The 21,626-nt window shown below is 46.1% G+C and overlaps 3 protein-coding genes across 3 annotated transcripts; 1 reads left to right on the top strand and 2 right to left on the bottom strand.

Annotated features, from left to right (window-relative positions):
• Window positions 1–237: 237 nt before the first annotated feature.
• On the top strand, window positions 238–1,847 carry LOC123151854 (extensin). The gene is made up of 2 exons (XM_044571499.1): window positions 238–596; window positions 715–1,847. The coding sequence occupies exons 1-2, from the start codon at window positions 413–415 to the stop codon at window positions 1,410–1,412; spliced, it is 882 nt and encodes a 293-aa protein (XP_044427434.1). The 5' UTR covers window positions 238–412; the 3' UTR covers window positions 1,413–1,847.
• Window positions 1,848–14,533: 12,686 nt separating this feature from the next.
• Window positions 14,534–17,169, bottom strand: LOC123153464 (receptor kinase-like protein Xa21). Its single transcript, XM_044572577.1, has 2 exons — window positions 15,015–17,169; window positions 14,534–14,922 (listed from the first exon to the last, which is right to left on the bottom strand). Exons 1-2 carry the CDS (start codon window positions 15,913–15,915, stop codon window positions 14,534–14,536), a joined length of 1,290 nt encoding a protein of 429 aa, XP_044428512.1. The 5' UTR covers window positions 15,916–17,169.
• Window positions 17,170–17,181: 12 nt separating this feature from the next.
• LOC123153463 (receptor kinase-like protein Xa21) lies at window positions 17,182–19,206 on the bottom strand. The gene has a single exon (XM_044572576.1). The coding sequence runs from the start codon at window positions 18,181–18,183 to the stop codon at window positions 17,182–17,184; it is 1,002 nt and encodes a 333-aa protein (XP_044428511.1). The 5' UTR covers window positions 18,184–19,206.
• Window positions 19,207–21,626: the final 2,420 nt, after the last annotated feature.

Here is a 21,626-nt window from a genome sequence, read left to right as displayed (position 1 = left end):
TTTCTCAAAGGGAAGGTGTGACACCCATTGGGTCATGTAATTATGATGATTGAATCGAATTGTCACTTGCCAATCAAAAAAAAAAATAGGACACATGGATGAAGGTGGGCAGAACGTGGTCCGTCGGCAGGAAAAGGAATATTAGGTTCTTTTTAGACAGCAGAGATTCCAGTTGATGGTCATGCCTCGATGAATGCACATGGTAGTTAATTTTGTCGTTGGGGAAGGTGCCAGGTAAGTTCCTCGTTGAGCTACGACATTTCTGATATGGAGTAGTACTACTCTATTTAAAAGTATAAATACCCATACTACAAGCGGCTAATTTAGAGGCAGTCATCATAGATCTAGACTTCCTTCTGAGCTTTGACAGAAGCACTGATCAACCAACTGTCCTGTAGGTAGCTGGTGAGAAATGGCACTTGCTCCGCGCTCGGCTCTGCCTCTGCGCTCCCTGGTGTGGCTAAGGATCATGTCGCACAGCAAGCCATATCTGATCTCTTTCTCCTCCTCGTCCTCCTCCGACGATGCCATTCTGCTGGCAGCTCGAGGAACTGCCACTCCAGTTGCTCGTGCCGTTCAGCCTCCAACCGCTCCAGGTAGCTAGTAGCTTGCTGCCAACCCACTCAATTAGTTAGTACTGTACTTTCTGCACACACGCATGAAATTTGTGTTGTCATTTGATATCTGCTAATTGTTACAACTACTCTCTGTCAGGTTCGAGTTGTGGCGGGTCCGTTACTCCGGAGCAAAAAGTTCTTCACCCACTTCCATCTAGCACACCTAAATTTCCAATCCACAAGCCTTCTCGTCCCGCCCTCCAATATCCTGACCAGCCATGCAACATACTTCAGCCTCTGAAAGACAAACCTTTGCCGGCAAAACATGGTGATCACAAAGTTCCCCAAAGCCCCAAGTTTAGCCACTTCCCGAACCAGTCGATTGCTGAGCCTGTTGGCAAGTCTTTGACGCCCCTGGAAGATCCTAGACACTCTGTCCCTGGTGATTCATGTATCACACTTCAACCTGTAACTCACAAGTATTCACCGAAAGCACGTCCTAATCACAAAGTTCGTGAAGATCCTGATATTCGAGATCGCCGAATTCCCAAGGACAGGTCACTCCACGAGCCACCGCACCCAACTCCTGCCCCTTTCATCAACGAGCATGCTTACAAGTCTCCGCCGAAACCATATCCTGATCACAAAGTTTGTGAAAATCTTGATATTCGAGTTCGCCAAATTCCCAAGGATGGCTCTTTCCGCGAGCCGCCACACCCAAGTCCTGACCCTTTCGTCAACGAGCATGCTTACAAGTCTTCACCGAAACCACATCATGATCACAAAGTTTGCGAAGATCCTCCTATTCGAGTTAGCTCTATCCGCCCGCCGCCGCACCCAACTCCTGACCCTTAGTCGATGAGCACGCTTACAAGTCTTCGCCGAAAGAACATCATGATCACAATGTTTGCGAAGATCCTGATATCCGAGTTCGCCCAATTCCCAAAGATAGCTCATTCCACAAGCCGCCGCACCCAACTCCAGACCCTATCATCGACGACCACGACAAAGTTTGAACACCCCATCGATGAGTCTTGGACGGGAATTGCCAGTTATTCAGGCCCTACGAGCAAAGGCTTGCAGTGGTGAGCTAGGATAAAAATCTCGGCAGTTACTGTCACGTTACCGCCGCAATGACCATGTAATCTCAATGTTGCCATATTTTTTTTTCTTCCGAAAAGGAGGAATACCCCCGGCCTCTACATCAATGTAACATCAATGCTGTCACATGCAGTGATATTTTGTAATGTTCCAATCAACTTTATCAAATAAAGGTGTACGTTAGATTTTCGTTTGATGAAAAAGGATCCTCGCTTTATATTATAAAGCAACAGCGACGACACAAACAAACGGTAGCAAGGTTCCGTCCAACGGACCGCAGCAAACACACACAAAGAAGTACGAGAGACAAAAGTCTTGTTGGGGGATCAGCACAACAGGCCTCAAAAGCAGAAACGAAATCTAATCTGGCTCCAGAGGAGGCGACGGAAGCGGTGATGGGAGCGATGGCGCTAGCCGGGAAGCGGAGGAGCGGAGCTCGGTGATCATCCTGTCAATGTAGATGCGGTCTTTGCGTTTGCTAAGCGGCCTCTAGAGTTATAGAAATCCACACAATTTGTAAATGGTGTCAGTCACACGCAGTGGGGATAATATGCTCAATCACTAGCTTATTACGAACATTCCATAGTGTCCACAAAAGAGACCCCACCAACACCCATAAGGAGGGTCGCTCAGTAGTAGGAATTGTGAGCACCTCCGCAAACATATCTCGGAGGTTGTCATGGCACCAACCGGCACCCACAGTCTCTCACGAAGGCAACTCCACAAAAATCTCGCCGAGGGGCACACAAAGAAGATGTGGTTCGAGTCCTCAGGGACCGGGCAAAGGGGGCATAGCCCGTCGGAAGGGCCGTTGCACTTCAGAACCTCCGTGCCGGAGGGTAGGCGCCCCCTGACTAACTGCCACATGAAGATCCTAATCTTCAATGGAAGTTTAATCTCCCAAAGGAGATTAAGCTCTACCAGACCTGGGGTGGGGAGGATGGGCCGATAAACAGATTTAGCAGAAAATCGGCCTATCGGCTCAAGGTCCCACCGAGGCGAATCCGGCCCAAGTGCCGGTGTGTGGAGAGCCACACATGCTACAAGGTCATCTTAGAGGTCCCGTTCTATTGGGCCGAAGGCACGTCGGAATGCGATGCGGCCTAGATCACGCAAGGCGGCCGCGACAGTCAGGTTAGGATCCACACATATGTTGAACAACGGTTAAAACCAGATGGCGAAAGGCTGGGGGGGGGGGCTGAACATCGGTCTAACCAAAAGAGGGTGGTGGTACCAGCACCAACCGAAATGGAAGAGCTGATGCGGAGGACCGGCAATAGCTGAATGATCGTTTGCCAGAACTGGGAACCCCGGATCTCTGCGCAAATGCTAGGCCCTGGCCACACAAGTATTTTGCGTTGATGATATCCAACCAGAGCTTGCCCTCCCTCGAGGCAATCCTCCATAGCCACTTGGAAAGGAGTGCAATGTTCACCCGCTTAGATGAAATAATGCCCAAGCCACCCTAGTCCTTTGGTTTGCAGATCTCCGACCATTTCACTATGTGGTACTTCTGCTTATTATCCTTTCCCGCCCAGAAGAATCTCGACTGGTATTTAGCTATATCTTGATCAAGGGGTTCGTTCAAACTATAGAATCTCACGAGGTACAGAAACAAGCTGGTCATCGAAGAGTTGACAAGGATGACCCGAGCTTCCTTGCCTCCATTGCCACGACTCAACCCAATATTGGACCTTGGACATCGTCGGTCGAAGGTCCTTACCTAATATATGGGTGTCGGTAATGGGCATACCAAGGTAGGTCGTTGGGAAGGAGCCAAGCCGACAGTTAAGCTGATTGGCGATTCGCCATTTCTCCTTAGGGTATCCCAACACCATCACCTCACTCTTGTAGTCTTGTTGAAGTTCACTGTTAGGTCGGACATCTCCTGGAAGCATAATAACAAGAACTTGAGGTGTTGGATGTTCGCGTCTGACCCCTCCACCATCAAGATCATGTCATCCACGTATTGGAGGTGGGTGAGGCCCCCTCCAGCGAGCAGGTGCGAGCAAATACCCTAGATATGTCCTGCTCGCTTGGACGAGTCTAAAAATTTCCGCGTGGACATCAACCACCAGGTTGAATAAAAAGGGCGGGAGCGGGTCCCCTTGACGCACCCCTTGCGCAATTTGGAAGAAAGGGCTACTTCCCCATTGATGTTAATGGCCGACCGGCCGCTCATCACAAGTTGCATAACTCCCGCAATCCAGTGAGGGTCAAAACCCTTCCTATCTAACACCTCTCGAAGGAAGGACCAATGGACTGTATCATAGGCTTTATGAAAGTCGATCTTGAAGAAGACCGCTTTGAGATGTTTCCTTTTGACTTCATGAGTAACCTCATGGAGTACCAGGATCTCGTCCAAAATATACTGACCCTTAATGAACGCGGACTGGTTTGGGTGGGTAATTTGGGATGCTAGGAGGGCCGCCCTATTGGCATACCCTTTAGCAAGAAGCCGAAATATGACATTGATCACTTTGATAGGTCAGAATTGTCAGACGTTCAACGCCCTCGGCACCTTAGGGATCAGAGAGATGATGTCGTAGTTCAACTGAGATAGGTCAATCACGCCTTGAGTGAATTCTGTTGGGGAACGCAGTATTTCAAAAAATTTACCTAGCTATGATCACACAAGATCTATCTAGGAGATGCATACCAACGAGCGGGGAGAGTGTGTCTACGTACCCTCGTAGACCGAAAGCGGAACCATTTAGTAACATGGTTGATCTAGTTGAACATCTTTGCGATCCAACCGATCCAAGTACCGAACGTACGGCACCTCTGCGTTCAGCACACATTCAGCTCGATGACGTCCCTCGGACTCTTGATCCAATTGAGGCCGAAGGAGAGTTCCATTAGCACGACGGCGTGGCAACGGTGATGACGAAGTTACCGGTGCAGGGCTTCGCCTAAGCACTACGACGATATGACCGAGGCGTGTAACTGTGGAGGGGGGCACCGCACACGGCTAAGACAAATCTTGGAGTGCCTTTGGGGTGCCCCCTGCCCATGTATATAAAGGAGGGAGGAGGAGGAGACTGCCCTTGGAGGGGCGTGCCTATATGGGGAGTCCAACTAGGATTCCCAATCCTAGTTGGAGTTCCCTTCCTTTTCCAAGAGGAGAGAGAGAGGGAAGGAGTAGGAGAGGGAGAAGGAAAGAGAGGGGGGCGCCGCCCCCTCCCTAGTCCAATTCGGACTTGCCATGGGGGGGCATGCGGCCAACCCTTGAGGCCCTTCTCTCCTTTCCCGTATGGCCTATTAAGGCCCACTACTTCCCCCCGCGAATTCCCGTAACTCTCCGGTACTCCGAAAAATACCCGAATCATTCGGAACCTTTCCGATGTCCGAATATAGCCTTCCACTATATCGATCTTTACATCTCGACCATTTCGAGACTCCTCGTCATGTCCGCGATCTCATCCGGGACTCCAAACAACCTTTTGTACATCAAATCACATAACTCATAATACAAATCATCATCTAACGTTAAGCGTGCGGACCCTACGGGTTCGAGAACTATGTAGACATGACCGAGACACATCTTCGGTCAATAACCAATAGCGGAACCTGGATGCTCGTATTGGCTCCTACATATTCTATGAAGATCTTTATTGGTCAAATCGCATAGCAACATACGTTGTTCCTTTTGTCATCGGAATGTTACTTGCTCGAGATTCGATCGTCGGTATCACCTTACCTAGTTCAATCTCGTTACCGGAAAGTCTCTTTACTCATTCCATAATGCATCATCCCGCAACTAACTCATTAGTCACATTTCTTGCAAGGCTTATAGTGATGTGCATTACCGAGAGGGCCTAGAGATACCTCTCCGACAATTGAAGTGACAAATCCTAATCTTGATCTATGCCAACTCAACAAACACCATCGGAGACACCTATAGAGCATCTTTATAATCACCCAGTTATGTTGTGATGTTTGATATCACACTAAGTGTTCCTCCGGTATTCAGGAGTTGCATAATCTCATAGTCATAGGAACATGTATAAGTCATGAAGAAAGCAATAGCAATAAACTAAACTATCATAGTGCTAAGCTAACGGATGGGTCTCTTGTCCATCACATCATTCTCTAATGATGTGATCCCATTCATCAAATGACAACACATGTCTATGACTAGGAAACTTAACCATCTTTGATTAACGAGCTAGTCTAGTAGAGGCATATTAGGGACACTCTGTTTGTCTATGTATTCACACATGTACTAAGTTTCTGGTTAATACAAATCTAGCATGAATAATAAACATTTGTCATGATATAAGGAAATATAAATAACAACTTTATTATTGCCTCTAGGGCATATTTCCTTCAAATTCCCTATATAACGCGAGGATTTCGTGCTTAATAGCATGCGAGAACACCTGGAAAAACAGGACCGGGAGGCCATCCGGTCCCGAGGCCGACGCGGGATTCATCCCTCTTATTATGGAAGCCACCTCTTCTTCTGAGAACTCTGCCAATAGCATCCCATTATGTTCTTGCGAGACTAGCTGGGGCCCCCTCCTAGATAGAGTCGGCGAGCGTCGCGCCACCATGATCTCTTGCGGCAAACATGGCTTTATAGAAGCCATCAACATGAGTTTGAATCTCGCCCGGATCTTGGATCAACCGACCCCCTTCCCAAAGAAGGGAATGGTACATCTACGATGCCGACCATTGGCGATCGCCTAGAAGTACGCCGTGTTGGCGTCCCCGAATAGGACCCAATTAATGGTACCCCGTTGGCACCAATATTCTTCCTCCTTGCGATAGATTTCCAGCAAGTCGTCTTCTAAGATATAGCAGAGCGCCCATTTGTAATGCCCTCGATGCGGCTATATCTCCCACGTGTCGAAGCACGACTTAGAGGCATAACCGCGTTGAAAGCAATGTCGCAAGCGAGGTAATCTTCACACAACCCATGTAATACATAAGGGAAAGAGATACATAGTTGGCTTACAATCGCCACTTCACACAATACATAAATAAAGCATTACATCATCCAAATACAATCAAGGTCCGACTACGGAACCAAAATAAAAGAAGAACCCCAAATGCGACAAAGGTTCCCGATCGAACCCCAATTTCATATCATACATCTGTCGGAAAGATATCCTAAGAGCTACTTGAATTCCCACTTATAAACTCCCAAAACTTTCCGGTTATGCAATCAGGTGTTGGGGATACAGGGGAAGCATAATATCTCACCCAAAACTAGCAAATCCTACATCCAGCTGTATCCATCCTTCAACACATAACCAAGAAACCTTCGGAAATCATCTACCTCAACCTTCGAAAAGCATCCGTTATACAAGTTATGGCAATACTCCCGAACTCCCGCCCCAGTACTGGGTGGCGTCGAGGTTATCTCACCAACGAACTGCATAAAAGAGATTTTCGATGCCGGCGTACTAAACTCGGGTATTCCAGAACTGCAACGATAAAATTGTGACGATAACACCTCGGAGCTCAACTCCCCGGGACACTGCCACAACCGCTAAAGACAGGAGGCACCAAGAACAATGTTCTCGTCACAAAACCATCGGAATGATTCCAAGATACCCGCGTGATCCTAAAAAGTTTTTTTAGTGAAATTTGAGAAGAGAAGAGTCAAAACTCTACGTCAGGATGCCTTACCAGAGCGATGAAGAGACTGGGGAGTAAAAAGAATTCCTAAACTCTCCGATATATAATTCCTAAATGACTCAAAACATTTTTCTAGACTCAACTCGTCTGCTAATTCGAACAAGCAATGGGGCTCCTAAGGTCGGGGAAGGCTCTGATTACCAACTTGTAACGCCCTCGATGCGGCTATATCTCCCACGTGTCGAAGCACGACTTAGAGGCATAACCGCATTGAAAGCAATGTCGCAAGCGAGGTAATCTTCACACAACCCATATAATACATAAGGGAAAGAGATACATAGTTGGCTTACAATCGCCACTTCACACAATACATGAATAAAGCATTACATCATCCAAATACAATCAAGGTCCGACTACGGAACCAAAATAAAAGAAGAACCCCAAATGCGACAAAGGTCCCCGATCGACCCCAACTGGGCTCCACTACTGATCAACTAGAACGAAAACAACACAAAGGACAAGATCTTCATCGAGATCCTCCTGAGCTTGGTTGCGTCATCTGCACGATCTCATCGGCACCTGCAAACTGGTTTTGGAAATATCTGTGAGTCACGGGGACTCAGCAATCTCGCACCCTCGCGATCAAGACTATTTAAGCTTATATGTAGGGTAAAAGGTATGAGGTGGAGCTGCAGCAAGCGGCTAGCATATATGGTGGCTAACATACGCAAATGAGAGCGAGAAGAGAAGGCAAAGCACGGTCGATAAAATATGATCAAGAAGTGATCCTAAAACAACCTACGCCAAGCATAACTCCAACACCGTGTTCACTTCCCGGACCCCGCCGAAAAGAGACCATCACGGTTACACACGCGGTTGATGCATTTTAATTAAGGTCAACTTCAGGTTTTCTACAACCGGACATTAACAAATTCTCATCTTCCCATAACCGCGGGCACGGCTTTCAAAAGTTCAAAACCCTGCAGGGGTGTCCCAACTTAGCCCATGACAAGCTATCACGGTCAACGAAGGAATAGACCTCCTCCCGAGACATTCCGATCAGACTCGGTATCCCGGTTCTACAAGAAATCCTCGACAATGGTAAAACAAGTCCAGCAAGACCGCCCGATGCGCCGACATCCTGATAGGAGCTGCACATATCTCGTTCTCAGGGCAACACCGGATGAACACTACGTACAGCTAAAACCAGCCCTCAAGTTTCCCCGAGGTGGCGCCGCAAGTGGCTCTGTTTCGGACCAACACTTAGACAAGCACTGGCCTGGGGGGGTTAAAATAAAGATGACCCTTGGGCTGGCCTAACCGAAGGGAAAAAGGCTAGGTGGCGAATGGTAAAACCAAGGTTGGGCCTTGCTGGAGGAGTTTTATTCAAAGCGAACTGTCAAGGGGTTCCCATTATAACCCAACCGCGTAAGGAACGCAAAATCCGGGAGCATAACACCGATATGAGGAAACTAGGGCGGCAAGAGTGGAACAAAACACCAGGCATAAGGCTGAGCCTTCCACCCTTTACCAAGTATATAGATGCATTAATTAAATAAGAGATATTGTGATATCCCAACAAGTAAACATGTTCCAACAAGGAACAACATCCATGTTCCAACAAGGAACAACTTCAATCTTCACCTGCAACTAACAATGCTATAAGAGGGGCTGAGCAAAGCGGTAACATAGCCAAACAACGGTTTGCTAGGACAAGGTGGGTTAGAGGCTTGGTTCAACAATATGGGAGGCATGATAAGCAAGTGGTAGGTATCGCAGCATAGGCATAGCAAAAGAGCGAGCATCTAGCAAGCAAAGATAAAAGTGATTTCAAGGGTATGGTCATCTTGCCTGAAATCCCGCAAGGAAGAAGAACGAGTCCAACGGACGTAGTCGAACGGATCCTCACAAACACAATGTTACCGGAACTAACCCGAAGAAGCAACACCGGAAAGAAGCAAACAACATGGTAAACAACCACCACATAAGCATGGCACGATGCACAACCAAGTATGATGCATGTCCGGTTTAATGAAGCATGGCATGGCAAAGTGCACAAGCAACCCTACAAACTAAGTGGAGCTCAATATGCAACTCCATTGCATATTGACGAAACATCACGTGACTTATTTAGTTCGATCTTGTTTATGTACCCAACAATATTAAATGTTGTTAAACATGGCAAGAGGGTGAAGCAAAGTAAAACTACCTATCTAGTCAAGTTTAAAGGAGGCCGGAATAACAAAACAACAAATCCGGAAACTCCTTATGTGCATATATTAGGTTTGGTCCTGTTCTGCCCTAAACACAATTTTAGAGTTATTAAACATGCAATAAAAGTGCACCATGTTAAACTAGGCATTTTTCCACCCCATTTACATATAAACTTTATTAAATACCGAGTTACGGTTATTTAGTTATGGAATAAACCATTTTAGCATGGCATTAGGCAAATTTGAACAAACAACATTTTAAACATTTTAAACATAGATGAAAGTGGCAAATTATTAATCTACACAAAATTCTAAGCAAGTTTTATATATAAATCATTTTAATATGATGCACGGTTATTAAGTTATTATATGCATGAACATTAAGGGGTTTTCTGAAAACTGCAGTACTCTGATTAAAAGAAGAAGAAAAACGTCCTGGCAAGAAAAAAACATAACAAGGCCGAATCCATGCACTGGGCCGAAACAGAGCATGGGAGCTGGGGGGGATTTCGCACCATGGGCCAGGCCCGGTTGAGATCGAGGCCGCTGGGTCAACGCGAGGCGCGGCGGAGGCGCTGACTGCGTGCGCTCCGCGTGTTTCTGAAGAAAACTGCAGCCGCAGGTCGAGGCAGCCCGGCAGGGGACAGGCGCGGCAGCAGCTGGTCTTTGGTGGCGCAGCATGGAGCCCTGGAGGCGGGGAGGAACTGCAGGGCCATGGCAGGGAGGATTCAGACAAGAGGCAGGGACAGAGAGAGGCCGGAGTGTGAGCGAGAGGAGGCGAGGTGACCTGGATGCAGAGGAGGCGCAGGGGACTTGGTGGCTAGCAGCGGGGCTTGCGGCGGCGCAAAATCCGGCCGGTCCTTGCTATATTCGGCGCGGAGGAGGACGGGAATGGGTTCCCTATGGACCGAGGCAGGTCGGGAACGGCAACAGAGGAGCTCCGGGGCCACGAAGAGGATGCGGGGCACCATAAGGACGGGCGCGGGGACCTTGGGACTTGGCATCCATGGAGGAGGAGCTTCAGCGGCGGCGCTCGTCGTCGGACGACGAGGCGAGGAGGGGGCCAGGGACGAGGCATGGCTCGGGCAGGGGAAGACTTGGGCGCGGTCGAGGTGAACGGCGACAGGAGGTGACTCCCGTTCATGGCGGCACCATCCTGGTGGCTTCCTGCAGAACGGGAGGGAGAGAGAGAGAGATGAGCTCGGGAGAGAGAGCAGGAAAAGGAGAGGAGGAGGAGGAGGACACGGGGAGCGGTGGCATGACCTGGTTGCCGGAGGGGCGAGGCGACGGGAGGAAGGAGGAGGTGCTCGAGCGGCTCGGCGACGGCCATGGGAGCTCGTGCTCCTTGCGCGGCTGCATGAGGCAGGGTCTTTGGATCCATCGCTCTGTGTGGGGGACTCAGTTGCCGGCGCGGGAAGGCACGGGATGCAGGGGGGTCGAGCGAGGGAGCAACAGAGGATGGAGGAGGAGGCGATGTGGCGCTGGTCGATTGGATAGATCCGATCTGGGAGGATCCCGAGGTGAATTGAGTGTGGCGGCGGCAAGGGGAAGGATGGGACAAGGGTCCCAATTTTTAGGGTTTGTCCCAAAAGACTAGGAGTGGAGTATATATATACCTCACAGACTAGGTTAGGGGCTACCTCGTCCCTACGATCGCAATCGGACGATTGCGGATAAAATAGCTAGGGAGCCCAATTAACAAAACGGAGATGTTTTGCAGATGTTTGGGGATGACCCGGACACGACGGTGACGACTGCTCGGGTCAGGTCCGGGACAATTTTCGGAAGCGCGCGAGGAGGGCCGCGGGCTGACGAGAGAGGTTAGGTTGGACCTGGCGGTAGGTAGTGCAGAAGGCAAAGGGCTGAGAAGAGAGAAGAGGAGAGGCCCGGCGACTTTTACCGGAGACCGAAAACGTCCGATGTTAGACCGGCTATAATGCCGCTATAGTTTAACGGTTGGGCTATCAAACGAGCTCCGAATGCGATGAAACTTGGCAGGCGACCTACTAACAACATAACAACACCACATGCCAACTTTCAACCCATTCCGAGAACATTTTTTGGCCACTTATAAAATACTATTTCGGACATGCCGCGGGCGCATGCGAGTGTGTCTGGGCTCAGAACGGACAACGGAAGGAACTGGGAAAACCCGGACGGATGCAAGTTTTTAAGACATGATGATGCAATGCACATGATGACATGACAAGATGCAACACGCAAGCGAATGACAAGACAACAACAGCGAATAACTAGCGGACACCTGGCACATCAGTCTCGGGGCGTTACACCATTCCTCCGGGGGCAAGCCTGCAGCGTTGGCCTTCGGGTCCAAGACCTAAATCTCCATGAGAAGGGCCCCCTTCCAGATCTTGAGGCCCCATCCCACATTGGCACCCCAGCCCTTCATGAACTATCTGAAGGAAATATGCCCTAGAGGCAATAATAAAGTTGTTATTTTATATTTCCTTATTCATGATAAAGGTTTATTATTCATGCTAGAATTGTATTGACCGGAAACCTTAATACATGTGTGAATACATAAACAAACATCGTGTCCTAGTGAGCCTCTACTGGACTAGGTCGTTGATCAAAGATGTTTAAGGTTTCCTTACCATAGACATGAGTTGTCATTTGATAATTAACGGGATCACATCATTAGGAGAATGATGTGATGGACAAGACCCATCCGTTAGCTTAGCATTATGATCGTTCAGTTCTATTGCTATTGCTTTCTTCATGTCAAATACATATTCCTTCGACTATGAGATTATGCAACTCCTGGATACCGGAGGAATGTCTTGTGTGCTATCAGACATCACAACGTAACTGGGTGATTATAAAGATGCTCTACAGGTATCTCCGAAGGTGCTTGTTGAGTTGGGATAGATCGAGATTAGGATTTGTCAGTCCGAGTATCAAAGAGGTATCTCTTGGCCCTCTCGGTAATACACATCATAAGCTTGCAAGCAAACGAGTAAGGACTTAGTCACGAGGTGATGTATTACAGAATGAGTAAAGAGACTTGCTGGTATAGAGATTGAACTAGGTATGTAGATACCGACGATCGAATATCGGGCAAGTAACATACCGATAGACAAAGGGAATAACATATATTGTCATAACGGTTCGACCGATAAAGATATTTGTAGAATATGTAGGACCCAACATGAGCATTCAGGTTCCGCTATTGGTTATTGACCGGAGAGGTGTCTCGGTCATGTCTACATAGTTCTTGAACCCGTAGGGTCCGCACACTTAACGTTCGACGATGATATTCTATTATATGAGTTTTGTGATTTGGTGACCTAATGTTGTTTGGAGTTGCGGATGAGATCACTGACATGACAAGGAGTCTCAAAATGGTCGAGAGATAAAGATTGATATATATGACGATAGTATTGAAACACCGAAAGTGTTCCAGAGTGTATCGAGTATTTATCGGAATACCGGAGGGGTCGGAGGGAATATATGGCCATATGGGCAATGAGAGGGAGCCACTAGCCCACAAGGGGTGCCCCCCCCCCCCCCCCCACAATGGCATGTGGCCAAATTGGAGAAGAAAAATGGAGGTTCAAAGGAAATTTTTGTATGCAAATCCTATCCTATAGAAATTCTATGAGATTCCTACAACTACAACCAAAAGAGCCCTAAACGGTTGACCTATTAGCCAGTCAACCGTCGACTGGTCATCCGATTAACCAAGCGAGCTACTCCCTCTGTCGGTGAATAAGTGTACTTCTATCTTTTGTTTTAAGTCAAAGTTGTAACATTTTGATCAACTTTATAGAAACAGTAGTAGCATATATGACATCAAATTGGTATATTATGAAAGTACATTTCAAAATGAATCTAGTGATACCAATTTAGTGCCATAAATGTTGCTGTTTTTTCCTATAAAATTGGTTAAAGTTGTAAAATTTTGACTTAGGACAAAAACTAGATGTATACTTATTCGCGGATGGAGGGGATACGTCGTAGTTTCGATGGGTCGGCCAATGACCGCGGCGTGCCTGGGCGCCAGTTGGCTCTCCCAGTGCCTGAAGGCTTAGGAGGAGCACTCTATTACACTACCCCCTCGCAGTCTGGCTGTCTTCAATCCTGAGTCTTAACTTTGAACCCGATTTTGAGGATGCTTCTAGATGTGCGATCGGACCATGAGAAAGACTAGCGGACGACGAGGCGCTCGCGTCCTCCACCAACGGTGTGCCTGCCGGCAGGTCCAACGGCGAGAGGCGCCCTCGGATCGACATAACGCCCACCACCTATTCGACCAAAGGTTTCAGAGCAGCCACCGCCCCTTTGTACATCCAGGTCAGTGAAAATAAGGTTATGTTGTACTCCCTCCGAAATATAAGATCGTAAACTTGGAAAGCCACCAAAGCAGGTTGAGTTGAATCCACCCCGTCAACACTGGCATGCCAAACGACCTTAGGTTGTGATTCAACCTGGTTTTGGAATATTAGGAGGTTAACTAGTCGAACCATGCCACACCTCCTTAGGGGCAATTTAACCTGGTTTTTCAATTATTAAAGACGCTAAGATTATATAACCAGTTCTATAGATGACAGGCTTCAGTATTTCTGTGATTTAAATGGACTTACTACCTTTATCTACTGCCATGCTACTTTTAACCGTCTTAATCTTCATGTTAAGTAAAATACACCCTTTTAAGCAGAGAGCAATATATGCATGCCTGGCAATAGCAAACAAGTTGAAAAACAGAGAAACGGAATAAATAGTACTAGTTTATTATTAGGTATCAGAAAAAAAGAGTAAGACAGGAAAGCTTCAAGGCTGAACATTATTCCATAGAGCTAAGCTGGTTGACATTTGCATACACAATAGACCTTTTTTTGGGGACGAATGCAGCCGGGCTGCTTCATTGTATTAAGATACGTAGGGTTTACAGTGGTGCTGCGAGGTGCGGCAAAGTAAAAGAAAAACCACAAGATACAGGGGAGGGGCAGGCTAGGAAAAGCTTCACAATAGACTTTTCCTTTTGGACAAAGAAGTACTTAGTCAAAAAAATGTAAACTAGTCTTCTTCAAGGCATCATATGCATTTTCCTTTTCCTCAGCCCTGCAATGCTGGAAATGATTCTTTGATTGCGGTAACTTCGTTGTATACGTGCTGTATAGTGGGCTGATCTTTAGGTGTCACCGCAGAGCACAACAATCCAAGCTCAGTGAGCTTTATGATGCAGTTCATAGCAACCATTCGATGAGTTTCCCAGTCTAAATCACCTCCTGCATCTTCACCTTCATCTCTATAACCTGGAACTATCCTAGGGTCTAGAATCTCCTCAATCTTTTGAGGAAATGATTTTTCAACAAATTTGTAAAGGCGCAGGCCATCTTTAAACATCTCATCAGTTGGACGCTTTCCTATTAGCATTTCCAAGATGATGACTCCATAGCTAAATACATCGCCCTCAGTGGAGATTTTGCTCCCAAAGCCATATTCTGCAGTATGCATAAGTCATTCAAACAATCAATTAACACAACTTGCATATTTTTTGTTAAAAACAAAGCAACCTCTCTTTAGAAATTATTACCTGGTGCAATGTATCCAACCGATCCTCTTGGCCCCACTAAGCTTGTAGAACTATGAATGTCCGAAGAATTATGACTATGCAGGGACTTAGCCAACCCGAAATTGCCAACACGGGCGCCCATGAAATCATCCAAAAGGACATTGCTAGGCTTCAGATCACAGTGTGCCATAGGAGGCACACATTGGTTATGGAGGTAATCCAAAGCAGCAGCTATGTCCACTGCTATTACTATTCTTGTACCGAAACTCAACGGCCTTCTTTGACCAACCTCATGGACTGTTGGATGGAGCCAACTTTCCAGGTCACTGTTAACACTATATTCAAGAACAATAGCTTTGAAATCATGTCCTGTTGGATCAATGGTTGAGCATGCTGTAATCACCCTTATAAGATTCCTGTGACGAGTGTTCCTCAATGCCTTGCACTCAGCAATGAAGCTTTTTGGTGCTCTGAGTTGATTGAGTTTGAAAACTTTGATGGCAACTTCATGTTCTTCAGATTCAATTCTACCTCTGTACACAGAACCATATTTTCTTGAACCGACCATGTTATCTGGTGAGAAACCATTTGTTGCTCTCACTAAATTTGCATATGTGAACTTCTTCAACTCTTTGCAGGATGGATGAGCTGCTTGTTTGAGTTTCTTTTTCTTCTTCAAAATAATGGTTGCAAAGCATGATAACAGGACCAAAGAGAGAACTGTAAATCCTACCATCTTGAAAATGCTGGAGACATTCCTTTGTTTGGATGTCTCTGCATTGCAAAATGGCAGCTGTAGCAATGGAATGCTGGTACATAACTTCACATTCCCTTGAATGAAAACCTTGCTTCCATTCTGAAATATCCCATCTGATGGTACTGGATCCTCGAGATTATTGAAGGACAAATTGAGAAGCTTCATAGACTAAAAGAACTTAAAGAAGTCAGGGATTTCACCAGATAAGTTGTTTTGAGATAGATCCATCTCAATGATTCCTTCCAAACTTCTGAAGGAGTGAGGGATTTTCCCATGAAAGAGGTTACACTCCATGTGGAGGGACTCCAAACGGACGCACTGACCTAGAGTGGGGGGTATTTGTCCAGACAGTTGATTATGGGAAATATTTAGTGGCCCAAGATTTCTCAGATTGCCAATCTCCAGAGGTATCTGTCCAGAGAATTGGTTGTGAGACAAGTCCAGACACTGGGAAAGGTAGATAAGAGTAAAGAGCTCCTTTGGTATTCTTCCATCAAAGCTGTTACAAGAGAGGTTCAGTTGTTCCAACTTTTTGCAGCCTGCTATAGCTCCTGGGATAGGACCACTCAAATTATTTTCCTGTAAATATAGCTCACTCAGTTGACTCAGGTTACCAACAGAAAGTGGAATTGATCCGGAAAGTTTGTTCTTGAACAAGCTTAAGACAAATAAGTTTGGAAGATTTCCAAGTGATTCAGGAATATATCCAGTAAGCAAATTCTGGTCCATATAAAGAAGTTGGAGGCTTGTCAAGTACTGTATCTCGTGTGGTATAATGCCAGATATTTTATTTGATCTCAATAGCAGTAACTCTAAGCTTTTTGAAAGGCTTCAAATGGACTTGGGCAAGACACCCTGAAGGTTATTTTCATCCAAACGCAACTTCACCAGTTGTGTGCAATTGGTCAATGAGGATAAAAAAGACCAATCTCCTGCTTCAAGTTGATTCCCACCTAGATCTAGATCGACTAGACTAGGAAGAGTCCCAAGAGAAGGAACAATACCATGGAATTGATTCTCTTGGAGGTCGATCATCGGAAGATTGGTTGTGTTGGCTAGTGAAGTGGGGATTTGGCCTTGGAATTGGTTTCCTTGCATAATCAAAGTTTGGATATTTGGAAGGGTATACCCGATGTTATATGGAATTTCCCCTACAAGTATGTTTGTACCCATGCCAAGGTATGTAAGTGCTGACATGTTGTAGAGAGTGCCAGGGACAGTCCCTGACAAGAAGTTATAAGTGAGATCTAGTACTTGCAGGTATGGAATATTGCCTATACTCATCGGGATTCTACCTTGGAAATTATTATCTGCTAGGGAAAGCCGGCGAAGGGAAGAAAAATTCCCTAAGGCCTTGTTCGGTTCCTTCAGATTTGAAGGGGTTTGGAGGGGATTGAGAGGGATTAAATCCCCCACAAGTCAAAATCCACCTCAATCCCCTCCAATCCTCTCCAATCCCCTTGTGGGAGGGATTAATCGAACAAGCCCTAAACGAGGAGGTATGGTGCCAGAAAGGTATTGTAAGGGTGAATCAATGTTCGACGAAGCTGGTATGGACCCGACAAAGTTGTTTAGTCCTAGTGATAACTTTTGAAGTGACGTGCTGTTAAACAGCGCAGAAGGAATCTCTCCACCCAGGCTATTTCTTGTCAATGATAAAAGTTGAAGTGATGAACTATTAGCTAGATGAAGCGGGATAGGTCCTGTGAGGCTATTGTTTGTGAGAACAACAGAATGAAGATAAGAGCTGCTTCCAAGTGAAAGTGGAATGTCACCCGTCAGACTATTGCTAGCAAGATCCAAAACTGAAAGGTTGCAGAGCATCCCCAACCCTTGTGGGATACCGCCAGTGAGCATGTAGTGACCCAAGTTGAGCTGTTGTATATGTGAACATCGGCTCAGGGTTGGGGGGATCTCACCATGAAGGGAGTTACTCCCAAGATCAATAATTTGAAGGCGAAGGCATGAAGACAGAGTGCTCGGAATCGTGCCTCTAAGATGATTTGTGCTGAGGTTAAGATACCGCAGCCTATTTAGATAGCCAAGTTCAGGTGTTATTTGGCCAGCAAGTTGATTATTTGGGATGTGGATTCTAGTGAGGAAACTGAGATTGCCTATACAAGGCGGTATCTGTCCATTGAGTTCAAGTGACTCGAGGTCCAGTGCAACGACACGAGATGCGTGTGTCTTGCTGCAAGTAACACCGGACCAACCGCAGAACTGCAGCGAGTCATTTGTCCAGGAGGCTAGGAGTCTAGCAGAGCTGGTGAGATGGAGTTTAAGGCAGCGGAGAGCATGAAGGTCGGTGTTAGAATCATTTTGGAGTGTCGTGGCACCTAATGAAGATGCATGGACAAGGGAGCAGAGGACAAGGACTAGGGGAAGTGTGGAACTGAGAGTGCCAAGAGGTTGCATATATTTTCTACCACACATACTTGGACAGTTTCGTGGAGGAATGGATCCACGACTGATCAGGCTCTCGAACAAGAGGGCAAGGAGAACTCACTGGGGGTGGCAGTGGCACCAGCTCTTACGATGCGACTCCATGGACGGTGAGCTGTGCGCAGCACAAGAAGCAGCACGATGGTAGTGCAGGCTTCGGGGGGAATGGTAAGGTGGATTGAGACGTTTGAATCTGTGATCGATGTGATTCATCCCCGGTGCATCTTTATAGTCGCCCGCTACTTTCGTATCCATTCTTGGAATTCTTGATCTTCATGTGGACATTGTATCAGTATTACTCTACACAACTACTCCCTTGGCTGTATAATAAAGTACTGATCGCATCCATGCTTGGTCTGATGTGATCAGTGGATCAGTAGTCTATACAAGACCGGTGACTTTGTGAGCCACCCAGACTTGAAAGTCATCAAGGCTTTGCCTTGGTGAAACTTGCGATGCAGAATGCTAGCCACTTGACAGTTAACCAGATTCCATTTTCAGTAACACAGGAAGTGGAGACCTAGAGAAAGAAGCGCCTGAAATAACGGATCTGACTCATAGTTGCCATGTTTGACTCATAGTTGCCATGTTTTCGGTATGGTGGGAACGAGGAACGGGAACGGGGGACGAGAGTCGGAGGCTGGAAAAAATAGGGTACAACGGGGGTATACATCTCTAGAACGATTTTTCTAAAGCGGAAACACGATCCAATCAATTCCGATACGATGAATCCGGTACGGTACCATGGAATGAGGAACGTGAATCGTCGATCCATGAAGACTAAAATAAATCATTTTCTTCCTAATGAAAAATTTATTAGCAGCCTTGGAGTAATTGGAGAGCAGAAGAAGGAGTTATTTAGGGGATTGGAAAAGAACAGGCAGAGAGTAAAACGAGGAGTTCGTGATTGATATGGTTGACCTTTTGCTTACTCAATCGATTCAAGATTCAAGACTGTTGAGTTGCTGAACCTGAATCGACGATCCGGCTGCGGAAACGCTGAATCCGCATCGAATCTTACCGAATCAACCCTCGTTCCCGAATCTGATTCTGGGTCGATGAATCCGGATCGAGGGACGGCCCACCGTTCTCCGTTTCCGGCTACTTTGATCTGACTTCTGGCCTACGTACAGAGGAAGCGGCCAGCGACTCTGAAAAATTTGGTTTGAGAACAATCTAAAAAATTGTGTGCAAGTAAATAAGGATGTTATGTGTATGTGTGTAAAATTTCACGATAAAATACGTTGAAATGCGACCTGTACAAAAAGACAAATTCATGGCATGGAAGGATGAACAGTATCATGTGTTAAAAAGCTCTAGATTTGTCTTTTTTGCACAGCTCTCATTTCAATGTCTTTTGCCTTGAAAATACAAACATGTGTGTTATGCCTCCATGTATATCTGTATTTTTTCAGAATTTTTTGGAACATGGAAAATATGAAATTTGATGAATTTTGAATTTTTCAAAACCAAGCTCCATGGAGCTCGGCCTCCAAAGGCAATATTCGAAAAGAGAGGCCATTTAAGAGTATGTTGTTATAAGATCACCGGCAGGACTCACTTCTAGTAAGACGGAGGTGCTATTTTTATATGTTTTTGTTGCTTTCTGTTGGATCGGAGGGAGTACCAGTAGTAGAAAAAGGGTCAAATGTGAGGCACATTAGTCCTGGTTTGTAATAGAACCGGCACTAATGTGTCCATTAGTGCCGGTTCCAACGGCTAGGCGGGAGGAGATCTTTAGTACCGGTTCGTGGCGAACCTTTAGCACTGGTTCGTGCCATGAACCGGTACTAATGAGAGTGGTGGCAGGATGTTGTCAGAGTGGGGCCCCTCCAGCACCTTTAGTACCAGTTCGTGCCATGAACCGGTACTAAAGCTCGTCCTATATAAACCCTTCGTCCATCAGCACTCTGTTCTTCCCCCTTTCCCCTCTCCCTCTCCTCTGTTCTTCCCTTCTTCCTCTCGAGTTCATCACAAAATTTGCCTCAAATTTGTCAAGATTTGCAGGCCCCCATCCATTCAAATGATCACAAAGGTTAGCAACTTTGTCCTTTCATCTCTCATTGCTAGATTAGCTCTTGCATTGGTTTATATAGTGATTAATTGTGGGTTTTAGTAATTTGGGAGGAAGTATATGTGGTAGTATTTGATTTATATGCAAATTGAGGTCAAAATAACACTTAGTTTGCATATGTAGGTGTGGTTTACTTAGTGCCTTCTAAATCTCCATTGTAACCACCGTCGATCGCCCGCACCGTCTCGTCGCCGGCACCACCTTGTGGTGAGCCTCTTGTTCATGAAATTTTATATAAAAAATTGATGTTTGTGTGATTTGGATATATAGTTACTCGTATAATTATCTTTCCCGTACGTTGTTTGTTATACATAGTGACATGGTTTTGATATCCGTCCCCGTCTGCCCTCGTTCTTGTTATGATTCGGATGTGGTATATTCTCTTTTAAAACTCTTTATTGCATTTCGTGTTTATGAAAAATTATGCCCATCAAGCTGACATAGATATTTGTATTTAGGAGGTAGTTGAACCGGAAATTCCAACCGACCCTATTGTCAAGAGGTTAAATTTAGTTGAAAGAGAAAACGAGGATTTGAAAGAAAAATTGAAAAGAATTGAGGGGGAAGATGGAATTGGAGTTGCATGTTGTCGATGTCGTCGATGCTCACAAGATTAAGATGGAGAAAATGCGTTTGAAGATTAGAAAGATTAGAAAATATGCCATTCATAGTGAAGCTTGGTATCATTATGCTGTTGGATCAATTGTTATCTTAGTTGCAATCTTGATCGCATTTGTTATTGCATTTAAATTCTTTAGCTAGAGAGTTATTTGTTTGTTGCATTTAAGTGTTGTATGAACTTTATGTATGAACTTTATGTATTGTATTAATTTGGTGTTTTCGGTGCTGTGTATTGAAGATGAGCCGGCAATGGATGTACGATGACCGATGCTCTCCCGAGTTCATTAATGGCGTGCATACTTTTCTGCTTGCGGCTGAGGCAAACAAGCGGGCAGATGGTTTTATGCCTTGTCCATGTGCTGGCTGTAAGAATGGTCACAATTACTCTACGTCAAGAACCATTCACGTCCACCTGTTTGAGTCCGGTTTCATGCCCCACTATAATGTTTGAACCAAGCACGGAGAAAGAGGGGTTATGATGGAAGACAATGAAGAAGAAGAGGACGACGACAGCTATCCTGGCCATGGGTTTCCTGAATACGATGATACAACAATGAGGGAAGAAGTTGAGCCGGTAATGCGGGAAGAAGCCGAGCCGGCAATGCGGGAAGAAGCTAAAGAAGAGGCATCGGATGAGCCCATTGATGATCTAGGTCGGGCCATTACCGATGCAAAGAGAAACTGCGCAAGTGATTTGGAGAATAAGAAGTTGCAGCGCATGTTATAGGATCACAAAAAA

The sequence above is a fragment of the Triticum aestivum genome, chromosome 7A (assembly GCF_018294505.1).
Source record: "Triticum aestivum cultivar Chinese Spring chromosome 7A, IWGSC CS RefSeq v2.1, whole genome shotgun sequence".
Taxonomy (NCBI): Eukaryota; Viridiplantae; Streptophyta; class Magnoliopsida; order Poales; family Poaceae; genus Triticum; species Triticum aestivum.
This window is presented reverse-complemented; position numbering and strand designations above follow the sequence as displayed.